Genomic DNA, 25,778 nt, shown 5'->3' on the forward strand with positions numbered 1-25,778 from the left:
AACAGTTTTGTCATGAGTAAAAGGGTTGCCACAGTTATAGCTGCCTTGTGCATGGAAGATTAATTTGACAGCAGACACAACTGGTGACATGTAATAAAAGAAAGCAACTCCACACATCGTTCATATCTTATAATTGTTTGAATTTTGTGTGCGTTATGTTTGGCTGTTTTGTGTAAAGTGTTGATTTACCTTTGCGAGACGTACCCCTAATCTACGTATCCTGCCCTGAATCCGCACTGGAGTGGAGAGACTACGGTGACACTACACTGCGATCCTTTGATGCTACCTTTCGAGAATAGAGTTGTCTTCTCAGTCGCTTAAAATTCATTTTCGGTTGGTGAAAAGTGTGCACTACTTGGCCACGTTGTTTCACTGAAGTTAAGTTTGTTCAAGTAAGGAAGCTAGAATGTCTACCGTTTCGGTCTGGTTGTGTTTGTGGATGCTCATGTGAATCGGAGATCGAGCTTTTGTAGGTTTTGTTTGGCATAGGTGTAACGCTTATATTTCTGTTTCATGTGTATGTGATTAGGCTACGTTCACAAATAATGGTGGTGAGGGGCGGAGGAATTCGGGGTGGAATCGAAATTTTGAGGGATAGTAGAGGAGCACTTGAAAGTTTTGATCTGCCTAAAGGGGACCTGAAAATATTTACTTTTTGCGATTCCAAGGTTTCGAAGGCAATTCAATGAAAATCGAATAACAATTAAATGTCATACGATTGTTCTAAAGTTAGTAATAATCAAACAAGATCTAAAATTCCTTTTAATTTTTTATTTTTACTTCATTACTTTTATCTCGAAAAAATCTTGTATTTTGTACCGTATTGTTGTGGCATAACTGTTCTAATGTATCGTAATGTTGCCGTTTGATTGCATTAACTGGAATCTGGTATCTGTTGGTTTTGTGTGTGTGTTCGTAAGTCGAGAATGTTAATTTGTTGCATCGATGACCTTCACAGATAATGAGGTTTAATGTGATTTTTTGAGAAGAGCTTTCAAACATTTCAGAGTAGGATGCATTTTTTTATGTTTGATATGAATTTATTAAGCTCGTGTTGGGTTCGAATGAAAATCATACATTGTCTCTGAATCTCAGTCAGAGCGATATTTGTTCTGTGTGTTACTGAATTATTCTTATTTTGTATATATTTTATTCTTATTTTGCATAATGTGGGCATTATTCGTATTTACTGCACAATTTTATGAATATTAAAAATAAGTCAAGATATTCGCGATTAAAATAAAAATATTCAATAAGAATATTTTAGAAACGTGTTTGGAATTCATAGTTCTATTCTATATGCCAATACCTTTCATTCGATATATCACTCGATAGTTTAAAAGCAAGTAAAGAGTACATAACAATGGATTTTTTATAATTTTATATCGGACCCATGCAAATTAGGTACCCGTGTGCATTATGCAAATTAAAGAGTTACGGTTCTATTTTGCAGCTGCATATCGTCAATTTTCGTGAAGCAGAGGTAATAGGCTTTCAAGTGACGTATAATGTGGCTGTATGATGTAGTTGTATGTGTTAAAATTATTAAAATATCGTTATTCAAAAGGGGAAAATATATTTTTCGATATAATTATGAAAAAAATTCAATAAAATCATTTTAATATCTCTTTGGGTATCTATTTTGTATTCTACATGCAAATACCTTTCATTTGATATATCACTCGATAGTTTAAAGTATGCTTAGAGTAGTTAATAAATTCCTAATTTTATATCACATTTCTGTAATTTGCGTACCACTGTGAATTATGCAAATTAGGAGCTACGGCCGTACTTGACAAATCAACATTGTCAATTTTCTTAAAGTAGAGATAATAAGCTTTCAAATGACGTATGATGTGGCTGTATGATGTGGCTGTATGTATTAATTTTTTTTTAAAATACTGTTATTCAAAAGGGAAAAATATTTTTTCAATATAAATATGAAAATATTTCAGTGAAATCAATTTAAATATATCTTTGGATATCAAAGTTGTATTCTACATGCAAATACCTTTCATTTGATATATACTCGATAGTTTAAAAGTATGTTTAGAGTAGTTAACAGTAAATTTCTGATTTTACATCGCATTTATGCAAATTGGGTACCCGTGTAAATTATGCAAATTAGGGGGTATGGTCCTACATGACAGCTCAACATTGTCCATTTTCATAAAGTAGAGATAATAAGCTTTCAAGTGACGTATGATGTTACTATATGATGTGTCTGCATGTGTTAAAATTTTTAAAATATTGTTATTCAAAAGGGAAAATAATTTTTTCACAATAAATATGGAAATATTTCAGTGAAATCAATTCAAATATCTCTTTAGATATCCATTTTGTATTCTACATGCAAATACCTTTCATTTCATATATCACTCGATAGTTTTAAAGGATGTTTGGAGTAGTTAACAATGACAATTCTAATTTTATATCACATTTATGCAATTGGATAACCGTGTGAATTGTGCAAATTAGAGGGGTATGGCCCTACTTGGTAGCTCCACATCGTCAATTTTCTTGAAGTAGAGATAATAAGCTTACAAATGACGTATGATGTGGCCGTATGTAAGGTGGGTACATAAATGTGAAAAATAGGTGAGCCTGCCGCTCGCCTAAAGGACGATTTACTTCACGGAATCAGCCGTGTCGTTTGAGGCATCCTATTTCTCTTTTAATTTCGAAGAGTCTCTTCGATGATTGCCTTTGTGTGTAATCACTCAACTCGCAGGACTGTGTTTTCAGAATACTCTGTAAAATGTGTGGGGACGATGGTAAAGAGCCGAATATGCGACAACAGTAGAATAACAAAGCTCAAACACTAGCCCTACACCTTCAAGAAGTTAACAATACAACAGCTGTATACGTTGTCTTTTTATCTCGCTTATTCTGAATCTTGTTTTACAATTTCTTATTCTACGTATACTGCGAAATGCATATGTCACAGTAAAGCCTTCTTTTTCAAATAACGCTTACCGAAGTACTACTATTGTTGATCATTGAAAATTCACGTCATCAGTGCCTATGTAGGTTAATGTATGAACAAGCTCAATGCTCAACGTTTCACCTCTGTTTATTGCTTTGTACAGGTGCAAATGTAGTGTACAAAGAATTGAGTTACATTATATCCATGGAGGTAAATGGGTTGAGGGTTTGAGCAGATCATGAAAAGAAACAAAAAACCCACTCAATATCAAAGGTTTATCGTCTTATCCCTTTCAATCAAACATTTCATCGACAACGTAATTGTCGTTTTGTGTCGTTACTGAATATATTGATGAATTGTTTGTTTCTCCCGAAAGCAATATTTACGAAGCATTCATCGCTTTAATTTTATGTTGGTATAATGAGCAAAGAAAAACGGAAAATAATTTGCTCATTACTTCTGTTGCTAAAGCAAAAAATCCTCTCTAGGAACAGCATTCTTCATTGCTTTACATTAATGTCATACACACTTTTCGAAAGTACTATACCTAACAGTAACATCTTGTTACTCCAGTGAAACTGGTGGTTCATTCGAATGCCCCATATGCGGACCAGAAGAGGATTCTGAAGATAGTATAATAACCACTGATAAGGTAAGGAATTAGTCTCTCTCTCTCTCTCTCTCTCTCTCTCTCTCCTCTCTCTCTCTCTCTCTCTCTCTCTCTCTCTCTCTCTCTCTCTGTTATAGGCGATTGATATAACGATAAATTACTACAGTTTATAACCTGCGCAAAATGTACTTTTTATAATATTTTATCGCTTATATTCGATAATTTAAATGCGAAACCGATAATCGAGCAGACATATATTATTTGTGTTGGTATTAGGACTATGACTATGCTTGATTTAGGGTAGCTGTAGTGTAATACCTCTTCGAACGAACAATGCCTTAATGCATTCTAGTAGTCAACCTCGTGTATGTATTCGAAGAGCATATAGGAGCTTCATGTATATTATCGTTAAAAGGACTTCAAAAAATTAAAATCAATTGCAATATAAATATTTTTAGCGCAGCGTTCATGAGCGAATTCCAGGCAGGCTGTGTCTTCTGTAAAGCGGTTCATATTTACAAACGTAAGTTTGATAACCTTATTCTGAAATAAAAACAAACTGCACCGAGAAGTGAAGAGCTGCTTCTAATGAATATCCTTTATGTTTCTACATTTAATAGATATTTAGAGATAATGCGATAAGAAGGGAAATGATACATCTGAAACACAATGCATCAACTCAGACTGTAAATGGCAAGGATACTTCATAGACTATCAGGTAAAATTCACAAGCTGTTTTTAACAAATACAAGTTGAGCAAGAAGTCGTTAATTTCGGTGTTTTACTCTGCTGGAGTTCACAGTACACATCATGTGGGATACATACAGTAGCTTGCAAAATGTTTGCTCTCGGAAAAAAAGGTAAATGAAACTGAAAAGCATTCCACATTAAACATACCAAAGTTGAGCATATTGTCTTGAAATGTAACTGTTGAAAGCCGTAGCTGTCTTAATTGGTGTGTTTACGTCATGTTATATGGTGTGTGTATTTTGTTATTTTGTCTTTCCATTGAGTGATGTAGTTTTCCCATTCTGTGATGAAAATACGTCACGTACTTCACGTTGGGTGTACGTACCCTCGGACTCGTACTCTACATGACAGAAACGTACCTCACATGGCCAGGCCAGGTGCAAAGACATCACACACACGTTTATGTCATGGTTTGGTTGAAAGTAGACAAAAAGTTATAAAAGGGAGAGTCTTGAAGAGGTTATCTCAATCGGGCTCTTGACGATCCGACGATCGACCAGACAACTCGACGGAATCTGACTCACATCCCGCATGTGGGTGTGGACTTTGAGACACAACTTGAAGATCTGTAATGGCGATTACAACGGACATTAATTTTGGTGTGTTCCTTTCAGTTACTAAAACTATTACAATGTCGCCATGTGGTATATCAGCTCTTCCACCCTGGAAAAGCGAAAATGACACTTTACATTTCGGACTTTTATATATTACAGCGCTCTGACGCTACCTAGTAGGGCCAAACAAACAAAAAATGTATACTGTTTCTGATCTGTCATTACTTCCTTCAAAAGTTCATGACGCACATTTTTCTGTTTATTTAAGTTCCAGTCATTTTGTCCGCTTTCCAAACATATATGCCGTATTTCTATTTGCTTTTTCTTCGATAAATATGTACAATACAGTTATATCGCAGGCGCACTTTGCAACGAGCGCTTATGAGTTAGATCATGGAGTGGACTAGCCGCGTTTCTAATCAGCGGATCGAAATGCCAATCGTTGACATGAGTTTTCATGAGTTGGAATATCAACGATTGGCAATCAAGCTGGACTTTCTGAAAAAATGCAGTGTTTTGGACTACGGACACTGTGCGCATAGGCTAAAATTTGAATAGTATTCTTAGTTGTAGCTGTGCGTGTTGTAACTATTATGAAAACACACAGCTCTGCATCACTAGCACTCATTTGCTGGATAGTTTGCCAAGGTCGACAGCTCAAAACTCGATGCTCAACACCCTACATCAAAGTAGTTAGTGAAAGTTACAGAAATTTCGTACCTGTAATGTTTAAGAGTGCAGAGTGCATGAATGTTTGTGATATATGATGAAGCCGTTGAAACTCGAAAGTGAGGCACATTAACATAATGATGTTGCAAAGTCCACAGAATGAAAGACCACGACATGATCGAAAGACCACATGATATAATGACAAGAAAACATGATATGAAGGCGACACAAATGACAAGACGATACCAAATAATGGAAGACAACGTATCATAATGACAACACAATATATCATAGTAGAAAGGCTAAATAACAAAATGACGTTAGTACAACCACATAGTGGAAACACTGGATAACATAATGGAAACGTTATGCTAAATAATGAAGGACCATATAACATGATGTAAATGTGCCACCAAAGGCAGCTACGGCGTTCTAAACAACGGATTTCCAATTGATTCTTTAGCAAAAATATGATCGGCCAGTAGAACACACACATGACAAAATTGGATGTCCTTGAATAGTTTGTTTTTTCGCTGTATTGTAATGGGCGTATAGGTGGATTACCGTTTCCTCTGTACGATGAGTACTTATAATAGCACACTAACCTTAAGTGTAGGCAAACGTCATTGACTTAGCTTTAAAAAGCAAATGCTCTGACGCTTGTACTGAAATCTCTGTGCCTCATAACAAAGTGAAGTTCGTTTTAGGCAACATTTAGCCGGCTTAATTAATATAATATAAGTATTATATAGAAATATTAACACGAAATAATAACACGAATAAAAATAGGTTCATTTTCCGAGAAAATATCACCATAAGGGTATTTTGGGTCGAAAAGACCAAATATGATATCGATTTCACTGCCCAAGGTTTCCATGGTAACAATTTTAGGGGTTAAAAAAATTTCAGTCTTTCTAATATCCAATGAAAAGTTACTTTGATTGATATGAAAATTATCTGGTGGGGGAGTTCGGGTCAGAGAACACAAAAACCAGACTTATTTTAATGTTTCGAGTTGCCATGGTAACTATTTTGGGATTGAAAATGTTACTTTTTCCCTAATTCCTATTAAAGAACTATTGATTGATGTAAAATTGATAATAAGGGTTTTTCTGGTTAGCACACCAAAAAAATCACACTCATTTTAATGTGAGATGTTTCCATGGCAACCATTCAGGAGTAAAAATTACCAGTTTTTCAAAGATTCCACCTAAATTCCAGTAATCAACAGAATGTGTTATATCAAAGGGATATTTTGGGTTAGAAAGACCAAATATCCAGTGTAAAGATCCAGTAATCAACAGAAATATTATACCAAAGGGATATTTTGGGGTAGACAGACAAAATACGATATCCATTTTTACTGCCCTGTGTTTCAAAAGTAACCTATTTGCATTTTAAATTTCAATTTTTTTCCAAATTCCATTAAAAGTAATCCCAGTTACTATGCAAATGTTCTCCTAAGTGTAAAGCGATGAATTCGTTTCTTCGCTTCGATAAAGTTTGTATGTGTGCGATGTGTGATAGTGAGCATGCGTGCGTGAGTGCTTCACAAACTCTACAATGTGTGGAGCGGTGCCAGTCAGAAAAATGTAACAACTTAGCCGGCTATTGAACCACTCTTTTTTGGGAGTGGAGATTTAGCCGAGCGGTTCTCTCTGTGGTCTCTCCGCTAGGCGACCGATGCCGTATGTTGTGGGTTCTAACCCAATTGAAAACTAGCTGTATTATCACAGCATGAACTCCATTTTCATTTTTGTTTTATGTTGCCATGGTAACCATTTTGGTAACCACAGTTTTTTTTATTTGAAACCATAGACCCTTGAGAGGATCTATGTTAAAACATAATTTACTGTTTTTTATTTATTTTATGGATTTCTAAGTAACAACTTTTAACATTTGTTCTATAATAATAATAATTGTAATTTCTTTGCCTTCATTCTAGGAAGAATAATAAAGATAATGTATATTGGGGCCATTCTGGTCAAAATTGTTTTCCATTAATTTTAGTGTGTTAACTTAATTTTATATAGACCAGAAATAATTTTTCAATCATTTTTAATTTGTTTCATGCAGTCATCCCCAATAAGTGTTATATAGTATAGTACTAACTTATTATGCATTCTTCAGAGAAATTATTCAGAGAAATTTTATGTGCTAAAATTAATTCTACTAGTATCCGAACCCTACTCCCCTTATCACCCAATGTACCATTATTTATCACAAGCAGGAACAGTAGCGCATAGTTTTTTGTTTTATTCAAACATAATTCACTGGTACTTATTTATTTTATGGATTTATAATTAAAGGCGTATTAATGTTCATTTAATTATGATTTATTTTGATTCCTTTGCCTCATTCCAGGAAGAATAATGAAGACATTATTTCTGATTATTTCTTATTTTCTGATTCTGCCATGTAGTGGTACATTACTTTTTGTGTGACATGGCGTGACCCCATAAACTCTATTATTTGCTAGATCTCCCCTTTCCATGATAATGTCTAAATTTGAACATGGTCCCTGTATACCTTTAAGCATGTTTTTTAAACCCAGCAGGCCGAGACAAAGGGGAAATATTACAAATTAAATGTGTCATGTTTAATACTGCCCAGGGCTCGAAATTAACTTTTTTCCCTGGTAGTCCACTTGGGCTACAATTTTCTGAAGTTGGTAACCCAGTGGCTGGTAGCCCATGCATATCAGGGGTATCATTTTTCGTTAACCAGACAAGAAAGGGCTATTTTACAAGATTCTGCCCATGAAGTGAATTTTCTAGTCTTTTGATGGTATACTTGCAAACCTTTATACCCAAGGAAACAGGTATAATGGACGACAGTGGGAGTTTTGTGACCTATGAACACGTTTCACTCTCGGAGTTGTATGCAAATTCTAAAAGTCGCCGTGACATCATGAAAACAATATTGCCTTTTCATCAGCACTAAGACATACTGTAGCAAGGCTAAAATAGACCATGGCCCTTCTGTTGGGAGGAGGCATATACTTAGTTCACATTGGCAACCCAACTGAAATTTTGGCCGACGCAAAATAATTGTCCTTTTGGGATTAAATTTGGTCCGCGTCCGCACTTACTGGTACCAGAATTAGGGCCGACGTAACTTTACCTTCCTTTGTGACCTCTGACCTGTCAAAGTTTGAATGGCGCATTTGAATAATGGCACGCTGTTTCTACTGTTCATGATTTTCCTGTGTTTTTACGCACAAGAAGGGCAAATATGACTACCACTCACCCTTTTAATCATCGGAGAGATCTTCGCTATTTATTGGATGAGCATATGGTATATATAAGACCGCGGTGGAGAAATAAGCAGTGCGCGGCATTTTTGACATGCCTCTCTAGTCTATTACGTGCACTGTGGAATCGAATGACATGGTCTAGTTTGCGGAACAAAGTTTGGTGGGAAGTTCTGCGTACATGGGATGATATTAAAGAGGCACTCCCGTTTGGTAAGTTTTTTAAAACACATTTTTAATGCCAAAGGTTGATATTTGACGTGGCCAGTACGCGCGGATTGCGAGATATTGATAAAAACATGTCATTTTCCGAGCGTGTTTTTCACATCCCGAAGTTTTACGATCGTTTCTGGTTATGACCCGAAATCCCCCGAAGATGTGTTGTTGTGCTGATTGACGATATCCTAGGGAGTCCATAATAAGTTCGAACGCCGCAATTAATTTACCTCCCACTGCGAAGACTTTATATACAGCATTATGCCTTTACCACAGGTCAGTTTTTGAAAACTTCTTCTTAGCTTTATCGTCGTCATTATTCTAAATCAGTTGTAGTATATTTTTAACCAATACCACATTAACATAAGTTTTCATGAGTTAAATATTAACCGCCTCCGATGACTACATTTTGTCATCTGCCACACAGTACGCCGCGCGCGGTATGCATCTATGCATACCACTCGGTGGCCGCTATGTATCAACCGCACGTAACTGGGCTAGTCACCTATGCGAATTCTGGTGGAATAAGCAAAAATTGTTTTTCGTTTTAGAGATTGGTCACTTTCTTCGGCCTGGGGGGTGGATTATTTTTGCCGACGTCAAAAAGTGGCTGACTCCCCCTATTCCAAATTTTGAAAACAGGGTGACCCCCCTATTCCAAATTTCGAAAACAGGGTGACCCCCTCCCCCGGCGCGCGACATAGGTAAAACAAAAGGTGGACATGAATTATATATATATATATATATATATATATATATATATATATATATATATATATATATATATATATATATATATTATATTATATTTTACATTTTACATATATTTATATTTTAAATAGTCATTCTATGTTTTCATGAAATTGTTGACATGTCAGTTGTAAGATAGGAATTTCAAAGTGTCAATCTTAAAGTTTGAATACAGTATATTTTGAATGAGCTGTATTTTAAATGAGCTGTGAATGTATTTCACACTTTCTATGCTTAACCAGATGTCCTGACCTCTTGTACAGAAATGGATGTCAATCATTAATATCAAAGAGGAAAAAGCAGTGAATCAAAAACTTTGCTGGGTGTTAAGACTTGCCAACAAACCAATAAATCTCCTGAGGAGCCATAGAGAGCTGTTTTAGCCAAATCTGATGTGTACAGTGTCTGAGAGGACCTTTTCTTGTAACATTGAAACCATAAAAGCACAGCTAATAATGACAAAAACTGCCCTTTTTAACTGTTATTTTGTTCATAAAAAAGCATTATTCTACAGAATACCAGTGACACAAAGGAAAATAATTGCATCAATGAGAAGGAAAGATATCTTGTCATTTTTCTATCTCTAAAATAAGTTACTGTATCAAATATATGTTGTGAAATATTTGTGCATGTTGCTTTTTCATACTGAATTCTCATAGAGAGAACAGAAAAGTATCAGGAATTTGTCATCCTTTTCATATGAAATGCAGATTTCATGATGGTACACTTTCACTTAGCAAACATCAAGATATCTCTAATTTATTAAAGTATGGCGCCCGAAGGGCGCGCCGAAAAATATGAAACATCCTGATATCTCTGATATATATGCTTTGTATATTAAAGTCGTGCACCTGAAGGGCATGCTAAAAATGTCTGATATATTTAAGTAATGAGCTTGAAGAGCACGCTCAAAAATATTGAACATGTATGTATGCTTGATATGTTAAAGTTGGGCGTGCTGAAAAATATGAGTGATTATTAAAGTTATGCGCCTGAAGGGCGCGCCGAAAAATACAACTGAATGATGAAATTTGTGGCTGATACTAGCATTTTAGGCAATGATGAGCCTTTGTCAAAATTCAAAACACACTGACCCCCCCCCCATTGGCCATTTCAAAATTATGGTGAACCCCCCCCCCCCATCACCAAAGTCAAAAACAGGGTGACCCCCCCATGAATCCACCGCCCCCAGGCTGAAGAAACTGACCAGTCCCTTATCACCAAGTCAGTAAGACTCAGCTTTCTCCACGGGGCATGACCGATCACCGAGGCAAGTGGTACTGTGGCGTACAGTAGCGTCAGTGTAGACTCGTACTCCATAGCTTAGTTGACAATGGCCCCAGTGCCGAACATTCGATGTTCGGAAGCTGAATTTAGGTGGTCCACCGGAATTCAAACTTTTACTTTTTTGAAGACATGTTTTTATCGATATCTCGCGATCCGCGTTCAGTCACCACGTCAAATATCGACCGTTGACACTAAAAAATGTGTTTTAAAAATGTTACCAAATGGGAGTGCCACTTTTAAATGTAAAGACTGGATTGAAAACTTTCGATAGGTGTAAACTTTAGTTTCAAACGTCGTTTGTTTTATGCGAATAGGGTGACTAGTTCAACTTCGATCCATGGCGGAGGCCTAGTCAACTGGGACCAGGGCCGACGCAACGTGTCCACACAGGCCATTTGTGTCGGACCAAATTTTGCTTCGACCCTGCGTCGGCCCTGAACCCCCCTTCTCACCGGGACCAAACTGTGTCGGCCCAAGGCTGACGCAGCGTCGGTCCCCACATTGGCTTTTTACGTCGGCCCAGCCTAGGTCCGGCCCTACACCGATGCAAAGTGGTCAATCTGGACAGGTAATATTTCCGTGTCATTGTGATTGATACATTATTATCAAAACGCAATGAAAATGCGTTTTTATTGGCCATTGTTTCCTGTGCCTGTCATTCAAGTACGTCAGTTCAGATACTTAAACTTTGTTGCAAAGTTCCACGGCACAGCCGGTCGTCTCCAGAACAAAGTCATACAATGGCAAATTTCTATGCCCAGCTGGGTTTGACTGCATTTATCTAGCTCGTCTCAAAGTGACGGACGCATCTTTCAACCTTTCAGCCTGGTGAAAAACGCATTTATTGATTCGCCAAAGGCCTGTGGATTCGCTTATTTTTGCACAAGTGCTACATGGACATAGGAAAAAGTTGTTGAATACTCACTGTTTCAGTGAATCCGCCATGGTGAGAGTTCTCAAATCAAAAACTTTTGCCATGCTTGAATACAAATGTCTTCTCATTAAATTACGTCATTGTTATACAAGAGTTAGCATTCCAAAGTCTGTCACCCTAATTTTTCAAAGTTTGGAGAAGGGCGGCATTTCCATCTGAACGATTGAACGACGTGAAACGCAAAATTCCATCGCATACAATCCGGCAATATGTACAGTATAAATACTGTATACGCTCCAGGTACGTATAAGCTTATACTCCACAAAATGGCCACAGGCGGCGTGAACTTTCTGAAAGGATTTCCTAAACGTCATACTTGTTACTTTAGAGACTCTCATGTGATGTCCTTAAAGGTATTCTCTGCATCAATTCCAGTTTCTGTCAACATGCAAAGCTCAACGACATGATTATAGCATGAGACAAAGTGTACAGACGACACATTCACGCGCAAGTAGACTCAATTGCGCATGCTCATATTGGCAGACTACACTGGCAAACGAGTGCGCATGCGTGAAGTTATATTTGCAGCACAGATTTCGCGGAAAAACTCATGCTTTTGCTCTATTTCCATCCCAAAACTTCCTCGATTGCTTACAGTAAATGCACATGAACAAAATAAAACCCAACAACGTCAGCACAGGGAGAGGGTTTATGGTTTTCGCCACAACTACCACTGCATGAAAACCCAATAATTCAGATAAATTCACATTAATGAGTTGCCTGTATTATAGTAAAATACACGTGAATTCACATGAATCCACATGAATACAGGCTTGCTGAATACAAAAAATGGATTCTTGACTGTATTCATCTGTATATGCACTCTTCAGCTAAAAAACAGGCAATAATCCACGTTAATACAGTAAGTATAACAGGGTTTTTATGCAGTGTACAAATGCCACGCTGAAGATACGTTTAACATTCCACTGGCATAGACTCTCCACAGTCGCTGTGCCTTGTTAATGGGCGCCCACGACTGCCACGATGGGCCTGCAATCGAAGGCTACGCTGTGCAGCTCAGCAGCTGTGAGCACGCGCTGCCAGACACAACGACTGTTGGTTTTTGCAAGTATATGAATATTCATAAGGGTAGTGATGTCAAAAGAAACACCTATCTAACTGGGCGGAGAGAATATACGTACGACAATTAGAAGTCACCCCTATTGACAAAATTAAAATAAACAACACCTTTTTTCAGAATTCCCACAGCTTCAATGAATTGTTATTAGATTTCTATATAATACTTATAGCCCCTAAACTTGTAATAATAATAATTAATATAAGTATTATATAGAAATAATAACGCGAATAATAATAGGTTCAATTTCCGTGAAAATTTCACCATAAGGCTATTTTGGGTCGAAAAGACCAAATATGATATCGATTTCACTGCCCCATGTTTCCATGGTAACCATTTTAGGGGTTAAAAATTTCAGTTTTTCTAATATCCAATGAAAAGTTACTTTGATTGATATGAAAATTATCTAGCGGGAGTTGTTGCAAAGTTCCACCACACGGCCGGTCGACTCCAGAACAAAGTCATACTATGGCAAATTTCTATGCCCAGCTGGGTTTGACTGCATTTATCTAGCTCGTCCCAAAGTGACGGACGCATCTTTCAACCTTTCAGCCTGGTGAAAAACGCATTTATTTATTCGCCAATAGCCTGTGGACTCGCTTATTTTTGCACAAGTACTACATGGACATAGGGAAAAGTAGTTGAATACTCACTTTTTCAGTGAATCTGCCATGTTGAGAGTTCTCAAATCAAAAACTGTTGCCGAGCTCGAATACAAATGTCTTCAACGTCATTGTTATACAAGAGTTAGTATTCCAAAGTCTGTCACCTTGATTTTTTTCAAAAGTTTGGAGAAGGCAGACATTTCTATCTGAATGATTGAACGACGTGAAACGCAAAATTCCATCGCATACAATCCGGCAATATGTTCAGTAGAAATACTGTATACCGTCGCTCCAGTTATGTATAAGCTTATACTCCACAAAATTGCCACAGGCGGCGCGAACTTTCTGAAGGATTTCCTAAGTGTCCTACTTGTTACCTCAGGGACTACACATTCACGAGCAGGTAAACTCAATTGCGCATGCTCATATTGGCAGACTACACTGGCAAACGAGTGCGCATGCGTGAAGGTATATTTGCAGCAAATACACTGGCATAGACTCTCCACAGTCGCTGTGCCTTGTTTTGTGCGCGCCCACGACTAGGCCTGCAATCGAACACTTCTTTTTCAGAATTCCCACAGCTTCAAAGAACTTTATTAGATTTCTATATAATACTTATAGCCCCTAAACTTGTAATAATAATAATAATAATAATAATAATAATAATAATAATAATAATAATAATAATAATAATAATATAATAATAATAACAACAACAACAACAACAACAACAAAGTACAGTTGCAATGTGCCTGATCTCTGACAAACAGAGCTCGAGGCCCAAAAATGTCAGAAGATGTTAGAGGACAGTTATATCATTTTTGCCACAATTTGCCAAGATTCAATGTGCTATGTGAGAAAATAGAAAACGATCTTTTCAGGGAAACATTTAAAAGTGCTATCCGTATTAGTTATAGGCACTGTACAACGTAATTACGTTGCGACGTAGGGCGTCACTCGCACGTGATTGGAAGAACAGGCATTCTGTTGGTTGAGACGTGCCAGCGAGAAATTATGGTTTAGACGTCTTCAAATAAACATATACAATATTGCGAACAAATTCGATAATGCTTCATAAAATTTCAGAAAACGTAATGGAGGATCATAAAATGTACACACAGCAACAGGCAGGCAACGCAATTTTTTACCTATGATAAGAGTGATACGCTTAACCAATTAGACTATGTTTGTAATTGCAGAGGAGATTTATATTTAGAGAAAGTCATAATCACATCCAATAGTATTTTAAAGTTTATAAGTTTCAAGAAGATACCCAGGCATATGGACTCCGATAGCTTAAGAACTTTCATATTTAGGGTCCAAGAGACGACCTGAGTTAATTTTAAGTGTTGCATAATGATAATGCTTTGAGACAGTTAATTAGTGATTTTGGGGGGCCAATTCTGCCGTTTGTTACTGTCAGACCAGTATGTTACAAAATAATTCACAAATATTTGTCATTGTAAGTGTAGGACATCTCAGAAAAGATTGGCAAACGAGCAAACTCAAAAGTGACACGATTGTAATAAAATATTGATAGAAAAATATATATTTCAAGTTTCATCAATATTTGAGATGGATAGTTGAAATGTAGTGTACTTTTACAAGTGATCAAGCACGTTGTAGTGCCTTAAGACCAGTGGTGTTGACATTTTTCTGTTAGTCAAAGAAAGTTTTTCTCGTAAATTTACCTGAAATGATCCCGAAAAGCATAAAACACGATTAGAACTTATTTGGGATAATTGGATGGTGAAGTATGTCTTTAAATTTTTAAATTCTGCAAATAAAAGCTCATCTGCTTTTCTGTTTTACGTTACACACTTGTTTTTATGATTAATTTGTAAAATATTGCAACATTCAGCTACAGGGCACCAGACATTTTTGAGAAATTTGAAAAATATGAAGATCAAATTATCCCAAAGTAGTTCCAATTGTGCTATAACCAATCGAGCAATATATTACGGATACTGATTGACATGTATTATCCCTATGCATAGAAACATGTTGCTGTGTGTGAACATAGATTAATACCTTGCGAAAGGAGAGGATGTAAAGACCTGGTGAAGCGAAAAGATAAAGATAAACATCTCATGACACAATGCAGCCTCAGAAGTGTTGATTGCGAGTATTGCAGGCGTCAGGTGGTGTTCAAAGACCGAAAGGTAATTCTTTAATGTGGTTCACGCTCTAAATGCACTGTGAAGCTGTGATATGCTGCTTATTCATGTGTTACTATCTTGCTTAGGACACGATCTTTCAGAGGGCGTAATTGCCGCAGTATGCGCTGTTTTCCTTTGCGCCCCGTTTGAAATGTCCAACAATGCAGCTGTGCTTGACTTCATTTTCGAACATTTTGAAAATTAACCCACACATATACATATTAATAGTCCGAGACTAAATCTTTGAAGATAACTTGTACTTTTAATGGTAGGAAACGATTTGACTTTATTCTGCTATAACAAAGGATGTACTGTACTTTTATTGTATTATATTTAGGACCACTTCTCTGTATGTCCTGACATGGAAGTGCCATGTGAGTTTTGTGGAAAGAAAGTTATCCGGAGGAAGGTAAATATCAGTAAAGGGAGGGTGCAACAGAGTTTTATCGGACACTCAATTTTTCTACTACACAAGGGCTCGAGTAACACACCTTCATTTATAAGCTATCTGTGCAGAAAAATTATTAATAGTGAAATCAAAGTTTATGCCATAGATACTATTCGTGGAATGCTGCTGCAAAATTCTTTTGAAGAACAGCTACATTGTTACACCATAATTCGTTTTCTTTATCTTTATAGTTGGAACAGCATACAGATATAATTGCTGGAAACTGTCCGAAGAAAATGCAACGTTGCAATTATCATGTAATTGGATGCGAAAAAATGGTAAGCTTATAGACCTTGAACAACAAATATAGCTTGAATAATGCTGGATTCCAATGTTCGTTCTTACTTCCGTTCTTTTATTCAAGATTACCCAATTGTGACCCTGACTAAAGTTTTCCTTAAAACGTGAACAAGAAATATTGCTTCATAATGATAGATTTCAATGTTGTTTCCAGGTTGAACTTGGTAAAGAGAGCGAACACAATGCCTCATACATACAAGATCACTTAGAACTGATCTTTCGGAAAGTTGCATATTTCATCAACATTAAATCATCTGTGGACGAAAACGCCAGAAATGTTCAAGAACTACAAGCAAAAGTTCGACATCAAGACGACATTATTAAAAACATGCAACGATCAATACACCAAATGGAGCGTGACCTTAAAGACCATCCGCGACTAGCAGCATCTAAAATACCTGAAACCGGTGTAGAAAATTTCAAACTTGTCATAGAAAAGTTAACAAAGTCGCAAAAAGAATTGGAGGTCAAAAGTCACAAGCTAGAAATGAGTGTATCGACATATGAAAATATAGTGGGGGTCTTAAATCAAGAAGTCGAAAGGAGTGCGGAAATGGTACAAACATTGATGAACAGTGACAGAAGACTTCGGGAAAGACTTGATGCACTCGAGAAAAAGACCAAGGCACAAGACAGAATAATTGCTTTGAAAGATGTTACGCTGGCAGAACAAGATCTGCGCATTCAGTCACTTGAGATGGCTAGCTATGATGGTGTCCTGACGTGGAAGATATCTGAGTTTAATCGAAAAAGAAGAGATGCGATATCCGGACGCACGCTGTCCCTCTACTCTCCTTACTTCTTCTCCAGTCAGTTTGGATACAAAATGTGCGCACGCATATATCTGAACGGCGATGGAATGGGTAAAGGGAATCATGTGTCGTTGTTCTTTGTCGTTATGAAGGGAGAGTTTGACGCAATTTTGAGATGGCCATTCCGCCAGAAGGTTACTTTCATGTGGATCGATCAAAATAATCGTGAACACATGATTGACGCTTTCCGCCCTGATCCTAACTCGTCGTCGTTTAAAAGACCAACTGGAGATATGAACATTGCATCTGGTTGTCCTCTCTTCATGCCACTTAGTATGCTTGAAGATGGCAAACATGCGTACATTAAAGACGACACAGCGTTCCTTCGGATAATAGTGGATACACATGACTTATAGCACGCCTTCATCATCCTGGGCTCCCCGTGCCGAAGGTGGAAACAGTCTTATGGTTTTCCACCTAAGGCTGGCGAACAGGATGACTAAAATGATACATCGATAAATTTTCGTACGAGTATTCAACTTCGGTAAATTAATAAAGTGAATATTCCTGCTACGCTTGTAAATATTCTCAAGCTTAATTTTGTAGTGCTCACTCCAGGAATCTTGTTCTTATGTTACTTGTGCGATGATCACAAGTTGCATAAAACAAAACAAACGTTAAACGTCTATGAGAAGAAACGCGTGGGGAGCTGTGACACCAGACGTTGAAGTGGATTGCTCTTTGCAAACCTTCATTTTTCTTAATATCATGAATGTACATGAAGTTGTGGTGATACTATATTTACGCCGATGCAAGATAATCGATGATCAGTTAAAAATGCCATATTTATCGGGAAAATATGTGAACCGATCCGACAACATGTGTCAATACCCATCTGAAATGATTGATGCTTATGACAACGGTCTCCTACAGCTGGATATGCCTTGAAATCATCTTAATGTGCTGCAATTAATTGACGTGACGATGACTCTTTGCTCCGTCTTTTTGCTGAAAAGGCCCTGTGGTAAATCAACTTTATCTCTAAACAAATCGATTGAAGTAAAACTTCTTTCAAAAAATTGAAATGACCATTGACAAATAACTTTTCAATTTCAACTTGAGCGAGAACCAGTGAAGACCGCCCGTTTAAAGTGTCTATGACTTGCCCAAACAACCATAAGTAAATGCACACTTTGGGTCTTGAGGTTAGCTTACGACGCTGCTTTGCATTGCGTATCGTCCCCTTTGTCCGGATAAAAGGCAAGTAAAAGTTACGGGTGGGCGTGTACCCTAACCCAACTCGTTCGACATTTTCGGCTTCTCGAAGTTCAGCCGACGACCTATCTTAATACTGGCAAACAGTCTTTCACACCTTCGCAAATCCCATGTCCATAAGGGTGTGAGGCAAGGGCTTCCTTTGCTCAGAACGTACACCCAGCGAACATTGTAGTGCCTAAATGTTTTAGTTTGCATTTAGTGACATAGTTGTGTCAACAAGATCCAACCCACGGCCTTTTCACAGCGTCACATGATACGCGTACAGCTGATTGCTGTGCCGATCGAGTAAATTAAAATGACCTGTCAGGCTGTCTGATAGGTGTACAAGAGTATAAGCTATAACTGCTTTCATGCTAAATATGGAAAAATATACATAACAAGAAGGATGACAGTCAATGTCACAGCCTCATTCATCGGGAAGCATTTGTGTGGCAGGAAGCTTCCCACATCTACACAATCGTGAAGACAGTGATTCAAAATGGCGACCCGACAATGCGGCAACAAGCTCTCTTTATTTTTCTAATTCCAAACATGTACAGAATAGGCCTAGCACATCATCACTCTTTGCAGGATTCGTTTGCTGTGAAAATGAACGGGAACATGGCTCGATTGCACCATTTGCCTCTTGCTCCAATAAAATGATAGTTCTGTCAAAGTTTGACGTGCAACTCAAATACCCGGGCAAAACCTCGAGCTACTGTACTGCAGATACAACATGCAATGTAGGTTTTTTACTCATTAAACAGAAACACTCAGGCGCGGGATCGCCCCACTTTAAAAAAAAAATAAAATCAACCGTGAAAAGTTCGAACTAAGACTGATACTGTCTTATTAAATTCAAAGAAATGAAACTTTGGCCTCATGGTACTTTCCAATCTGTCCCCGGCATTCAATTGCTTTGTCCACTCGCGCTTTGTCCTTCAGAGTCAGACTCCAACTCTGACTTGGAGCCGCTCGTCCCGGATGTCTCGGGTTTCGAATAGGTATGCGTATGCGCCTTTAAACCAATGCCCCTCGAAATCATGTTTTGTGTTCTGGTCAACACTGTCCTCGCTGGAGCAACTTGACAAGTGCTGTGGCTGGACCGCCAGTGTGACTTCCTTGCCCAGTGTTTACTGGGCGTCTGTGAGCAGTATTTATATGGCTGCTTTGTTTGTGGTCTAATTTACGCAACGACCACTAAAGTACACTTTCGTGTCAATAGCATGGAACAAATGACGTCAATTGTATCTGTTGGTCAATATGCAAATACCGCTGCTTGGTTCGGGTGCGAAGTGGCTCTCTGATCACAAGGCATGAAAAAAGGAGTCGAATGTCGCCATTCGCTCACATCTTTCCGAACTGACACGATATGCAATCCACAGACAGGTCCCCTTGCTGAGTTTTTGACGTGAAAAAAATTGGAAATGATGTCATAGGCCCTTTAAGTGAAGACGTAGCATGTTGGTAATAACTCCCAACCGGGAGTGTGCAGCACACAAATGCCATGGGTATCATGGTTACAAGCCAAGGATAAATGTCCCCTTGCCAGTTGTCCTTCACACTAGTCTTCAAAAAGGAACCAAGTGAAGACAGATCTCCGTGCATCTGCAACATACTATCTGGACGATGACGACAAGCACATCATCTACAAGAATTGTTATAGCTGTAACCTAGCAATGGTCATTTGCAAATCTTACATATACAAAGATATGAGTGTACGATGGTGAAAAAATTCATTGATATATTGTACATAAATGAAACATCAAAAATACTGCAAGAGAGAAGGAAAATTTACTTAAAGAATTGTATCAATTATAAAAACGATAGTTACATGATTTAAGTCCTATTTGTTTATTCAGTAGACAGGATAAATAGTCATCACTACAAAACTAATACAGAGACAAGTCGGAGTCATTAAAAATATATAATAAAGGGACATTAAGATATGTTATTTTCGTTTGTATTGTTAAACTGTGTACCGCTATGTATCCAGATGAGGACAGAACAACCCAGTTGGCGTGACCTGATCTGCGCCTAATCTGCGCAGCATTAGAGATTATTCTTAATATAGTCGTTAAATTCCGTGAAGGTTCGGGCAAATGCAGCATGTTTTACAAGGGTACTCTGTCCTTTAGACACTGTACATAACTTATTTTATACCTATAAGTCGGACAATCTATGAGCTGCTGAAAAAAATCATCGAAATCATACGTTGTGAGTGTAACAAGGACTGAGGAAGACAACGGTCCATTCTAAAAGGGAACATTATGCATGCATTGTACATAATGAATATTAAATCAATAGTGTGTTTCCGAGATAGACTTATGCTACATGCATGTTACAATTTAAAAAAAAATTAATCCCAATATTCTCTAACAATTTATTTTGCTTCAAAAGACATTCATTTGGGGACTGAATGTTACCCTTTACCACTTTGTATCAATTACATATATATGATTCCTTTTAGTCGAGAAATTGTTCGTGTTTCTTCGCAAAGGTGTATTTGAATTTTCTAGCGATTGTATTTTGCTCACTATTACCTTTTACACAGATTATAATCTTCCTTTTTTTAAAGTTTCTGGATGCGTACGTGACAGTATTAGAAAGTTTGGAAGTTCAACATTTTATCTCACTAGGTAGAGCAATAAACATGTGACAATTGTAGTTTTAAGATGAAAGTTGTTATCAAGTTTCAAATCTTGTCTGACACTTTTGAGAGTGGCTTGTGAATACGTTAATTCTGGTGTTCATCACTCATTTTATAAAGTCTCGTCCACGAATATTTAGTCAATGTTATACAGAGAACTTTGTCGGTAAATTTTGCCGAGATTTCAGATTTACTCAATCAAAGTTCCTTAACATTCATTTTGCCTTTCGAATATGCTCAAGAAGCCTGTGTGTTGTAGGAGATATAGTTGTATTACGTTATTTGGCAACACTGTGTTAATTGAAGTGTTTGATGTGTATGTAGTGGTGTTTGTTTGCTTTTTATACTCTACGACTTAAGGTTTAAATTTTCATTTCATGGCTAAAATGTTCAAATCGAGTTGTTTGTATACTGTTGAGTTCTTGTACTCTTTCGGTCTTTGTTTAATTTTGTCACAGAAGGACGTACAGACAACATCTTCTAATTTTAATTGCAATGGCGGTCGCGATACTACTTCTACGGTCTCTTGGTCTCATTTCATGTGTTTTGATGGAACAAAAACAAACATTGCTAGATAGTAGCAGTTAAAGGAAGTTACAGTAAAAGTAACAACTAACCATTTTGTTTGACATACTCAACATGCGAAAAGATACCTTCAGTACCTTCATGATTTTCAAATGTGAGAGAAAGAACACAATATTGCTTTTACGAAATGGCGCCTTCAACCGAGGATGCATGCATCTAATAAATCTATGCAATTACAAGGTTAATTCGAAACAGCCTAGAAACTTTATTTGATTTTCAAAAACTTCTGTAAGTCTTTTCTCTCCCATTTTAATGTCTTGTTTTATTGAATTCAAGAATCTACTGGAGGATTATATGCTCCCGCCAATTTTGTTTACTATGTATAAAGAATTCAAATTTGCAGAAACTACGAAAACTAAAGGCTGATTAAGCTCAGTGAACATGTTACTGGGGATAATACACTTTAGTGAAATATTTGTTTCCCTTTTATTGTTACTTGTGTTTTCTTCTTCTGTCTTGTCACGGCTATAGTGTCACTGCAAAATTAAACTTGCAGTTTTTCAGTCATTACTGTTCATTTTCTACAGTGTCCAGTTTTTCAAGTTCTTCAGTGTTTGATCATCAGATTTTACCATTTTTGTCTGATTTTAATTTTGCTTTTTCGTCTTAAAAATTGAATTGATTTGATACGTACTTTTCTGTACACTAGTGTGATTTTAGCATTAAACATTCAATTTGAAAAATCAAAAATCTACTTCTTCGTTTCCTTGTTCTTCCACCTATTCTGTTAAGCCATGATCTAGAAAAACAGTTGCACGTGAGCTTCTTAACATGGCACAGGTCATACGACCTATATAAACTCCTGTACCTAACCTGAATGTGTTTCCATCGCGGTTTGGTAGCCAGTGAAAAATAAATACAATAATCATGAAAGAGTATCAAAACATCTTCTTTTCAAAAACTAATTCACTGTTTAACATTTAGGTGAATATTATTGGATCATTATATCCCGTAAATTTTGGGCTGGCCTTGGATAACCTTTGGACTACTTTCACATTTCTTGGCAATCTCATTGGTAAAATGTTCGCTTTTATTTGACATTTATCAGTATGAGATAGACTAGGTTCAAGTCTGTGATTTGTGAATGTTTGAGTGGGATGAACGCAATGAGTGACTCAGGTGCTCGCTGCACAGGGGAGTTTCTTCCGGAATCACAGACTTGGCCTTCTTACACGATCTGCATTGCTAGAAATTATTGATGCGATGACTTTGTATTAAGTGATCTATTATTCATAAGATGACGTCATCGTATTTGGCATATTAATATCTATTTATTTCGAGAGCTCGCTCATAAACAAAAAATGTACAAGAAAAAAAGGGGACGCAAACTATAGAAAAACTGATACACAATGGAAGAGCAAAATATCAGACTGAGAAAACTTTAAAAGCAATCAGAAAACAGTCTTTTCCAGAGGGCCAAACATAATATATGTATTGATATCAGCAATAATAAGAGAATTTTCACAATTCATCCATCTCATATATCTCAAAATGTTGCTCTGAACAAAAGTGTTCTAGATACTTAATCTTCTGTCAATACCAAACAAAATTCTAAACCCGTTGTTATAAGCAACGCGAACATTATCCACACACTGATTTGTGAACTTACTCCAAAGATGTTTTCAATACATAGAAGTATAATAAGTTATAAAAAGTCTAGTTTTGATTGAATAAGAACAGTTCCAAAACTCGCGTGTTAGCTCTGGCATAAAACAACCTCATTTGACGCTTGAATCATCATTATCATCCCAATTGCAATTAAAAATGACACGAAGATAAGAATGCTTATCTACAAAAGAAAGCTCTGTCATACAAGTACACATGCGGAATCTTACAAATTTTTAACATATTAGGCAAAATGGCAAGGCACTTAGATTTCAAAGCATTAAAGATAATATCATGGTCATTAGCATATTGAGTACAAATATTCAAGAGGCTGTTGATACCTTTTACACTTAGACAAATCAGTACTATGTCATCAGCATATAACAGGTGATTCATGCACTTTCCACCGAGGAAGCAGCCGATATTTTTCTTTACAAGTAATTGACTTACTTTATCAACATAAACTGAAAAGACGTGGAGAAAGTATACCTCCTTGTCTCACACCATTACATGCTTTCAAATGCTTAGATAAAACAGAACGCCATCTTACAGCAAATTCTTGATGCCAACACCAATAAACCAACTTACGAACTAGAATCACCTCTCGACCCCAAGCTATATTCATAAAACTCACATTGCGTGGTTGATAAAATGTCGAGTGGGACAACTCCCACAAAAGTCAGCACGACCTCTTTCATCACCGAAAACTTAATTGAACCAGCTTTCTACTACGCAGGTCATATTGACTTTCTGGTCGCTATTGTACAAATCTGTCAGTCCTTTTTCGTTCAACTTCCTGGCTTCCTCGTTCCTTGGAGCAATATGTGGGAGAGATTTTAATCAGTATAGTTTTTTCGGAAGCGATGAAGATCATGAAAACGTAGGTCGACTTACTTTGTACATCAGTGATTTACCGCTGCTTGTTGGTGCGCATATATGTCATATGCACACGAATACAAATTTTCCCCGAATATAACTCTCGACAACTTCTCTCTGGTAATCTCGCATGATTTGCGATGGTCAACCGATATGTGAACTTTATGCCATATTTGCTAAGCGTGTACCGTACTCGATGTCGAAGTGGATGCGTTCTCTTATCGGCCAGAATAACTGGGGAAGAGCTGTCAATTATTTTGTATTTGCTTTACGTCACTGTATACACAGTCCGTCTTGCCGCCGGTACTGTGCAAGGAGTCCAAGTCGGTGAATCCGGCAGAAACTAACTCACTACTGTGCAGACTCAAAGGTAACGCGTTAAATCGCTAGAAAAAACCTGGCTTGCCAAATTCCAAATAGTTTGTATGAAATATGAATATAGGGCCTGAATTTGCTCCAAAAGTTTAGGATGAATTGGAAAGACATTTATTATAACCTTCTTCAAATTAAAGGGACATTATTTGTATCTTTTGACTTTTTTTTTCATTTTTTCGATGACTGAAATCCCCGGTCAAATCAATAGGAGACCTAAATTGTGATTATGGACGGCTTCAAGGATATGTAAAACCACCTTCTTGCTCTTTACAGCAGGTTCAATGTTGGTAAGGGCGTCCGCGCGATTTGAACCAACCGCCATGATTGAACCCCGGCACATGACCAATATTACTACGCATTCTTCAACTATCAAAGTACAGCTAGAAAGCTGAGCGGCCGTCACCTACACAGTAACTTCAGCACAATTCATATCGATGAGCTCACGGTGCATAAAACAAATGCACGTCTCACAAACTACTGTCAAATAGTGAAATAAACAGGCATTTGCTTGTAAGTTTGATTTTAGTATCGATAACACGGACTGTGAAACAAATAAAACCATAAACGCAATTGGGTCAATGGTAAAACTAAAACGATGTCAGATTGCTGTGGTGATAGTGAAACAGGTACAGAGTAGTGCATTTTCTGTGCATTTGATCGTTAGCAAATCTTCGTCAACTTTTAAGATTTTGAGGGCATTTTCTTGCCATTACGTTGGTTCGTTTTACAAACACGACATGATCACTTGTTGAACTTGGAAACATCGCACTCGGACTGAACAGTGCACGGTGTAGCATCTGTGACATCGTGACACCGCGCCGAGCGGGTACTGTACTGTCGATTGATACTGCTCGCGATTGGAGTCACCTCTCGATACACAAGATCTGTTCGAATGTTGTTATTCTCTATGCATCGTGTAATTATTTGTATCAGTTGCATCGCATTTCGAACCAAAAGTGAGTACATCGCAATGACAGTTGCCTAGACCCTATAAGTCGCTTACGGCCTCCGTGCCTCCGACCCACTCCCAAAAGTGGGTTTTGCGTAAGTTTAGAAGCGCAGCTGAGCACATTGTGTACCTGGCCCTGCATACAGGTCTGTGTGTTCCCGGCGTCATACGGCCTCCTCGCCGTATAACG

General features: G+C 37.4%; 1 protein-coding gene across 4 annotated transcripts in view; it reads left to right on the forward strand.

Annotated features, from left to right (window-relative positions):
* LOC139114503 (TNF receptor-associated factor 2-like) overlaps positions 1 to 22,461 on the forward strand; it is a 137,422-nt gene extending 114,961 nt beyond the window's left edge. For 2 of the 4 annotated variants that reach the window (XM_070676287.1, XM_070676286.1), the window contains 6 exons: positions 3,500 to 3,578; positions 4,157 to 4,254; positions 15,630 to 15,794; positions 16,129 to 16,200; positions 16,431 to 16,517; positions 16,694 to 19,406. In XM_070676287.1, the coding sequence (XP_070532388.1) occupies positions 15,723 to 15,794; positions 16,129 to 16,200; positions 16,431 to 16,517; positions 16,694 to 17,707 (1,245 nt within the window). In that variant the 5' untranslated portion in view covers positions 3,500 to 3,578; positions 4,157 to 4,254; positions 15,630 to 15,722 and the 3' untranslated portion in view covers positions 17,708 to 19,406. Of the gene's footprint in view, positions 1 to 3,499; positions 3,579 to 4,156; positions 4,255 to 15,629; positions 15,795 to 16,128; positions 16,201 to 16,430; positions 16,518 to 16,693 lie in introns of all 4 variants that reach the window. The other 2 variants (XM_070676283.1, XM_070676285.1) reach the window with 1 other exon arrangement.
* The last annotated feature ends 3,317 nt before the right edge of the window (positions 22,462 to 25,778 follow it).

This window comes from Ptychodera flava, chromosome 16, assembly GCF_041260155.1.
Source record: "Ptychodera flava strain L36383 chromosome 16, AS_Pfla_20210202, whole genome shotgun sequence".
Taxonomy (NCBI): Eukaryota; Metazoa; Hemichordata; class Enteropneusta; family Ptychoderidae; genus Ptychodera; species Ptychodera flava.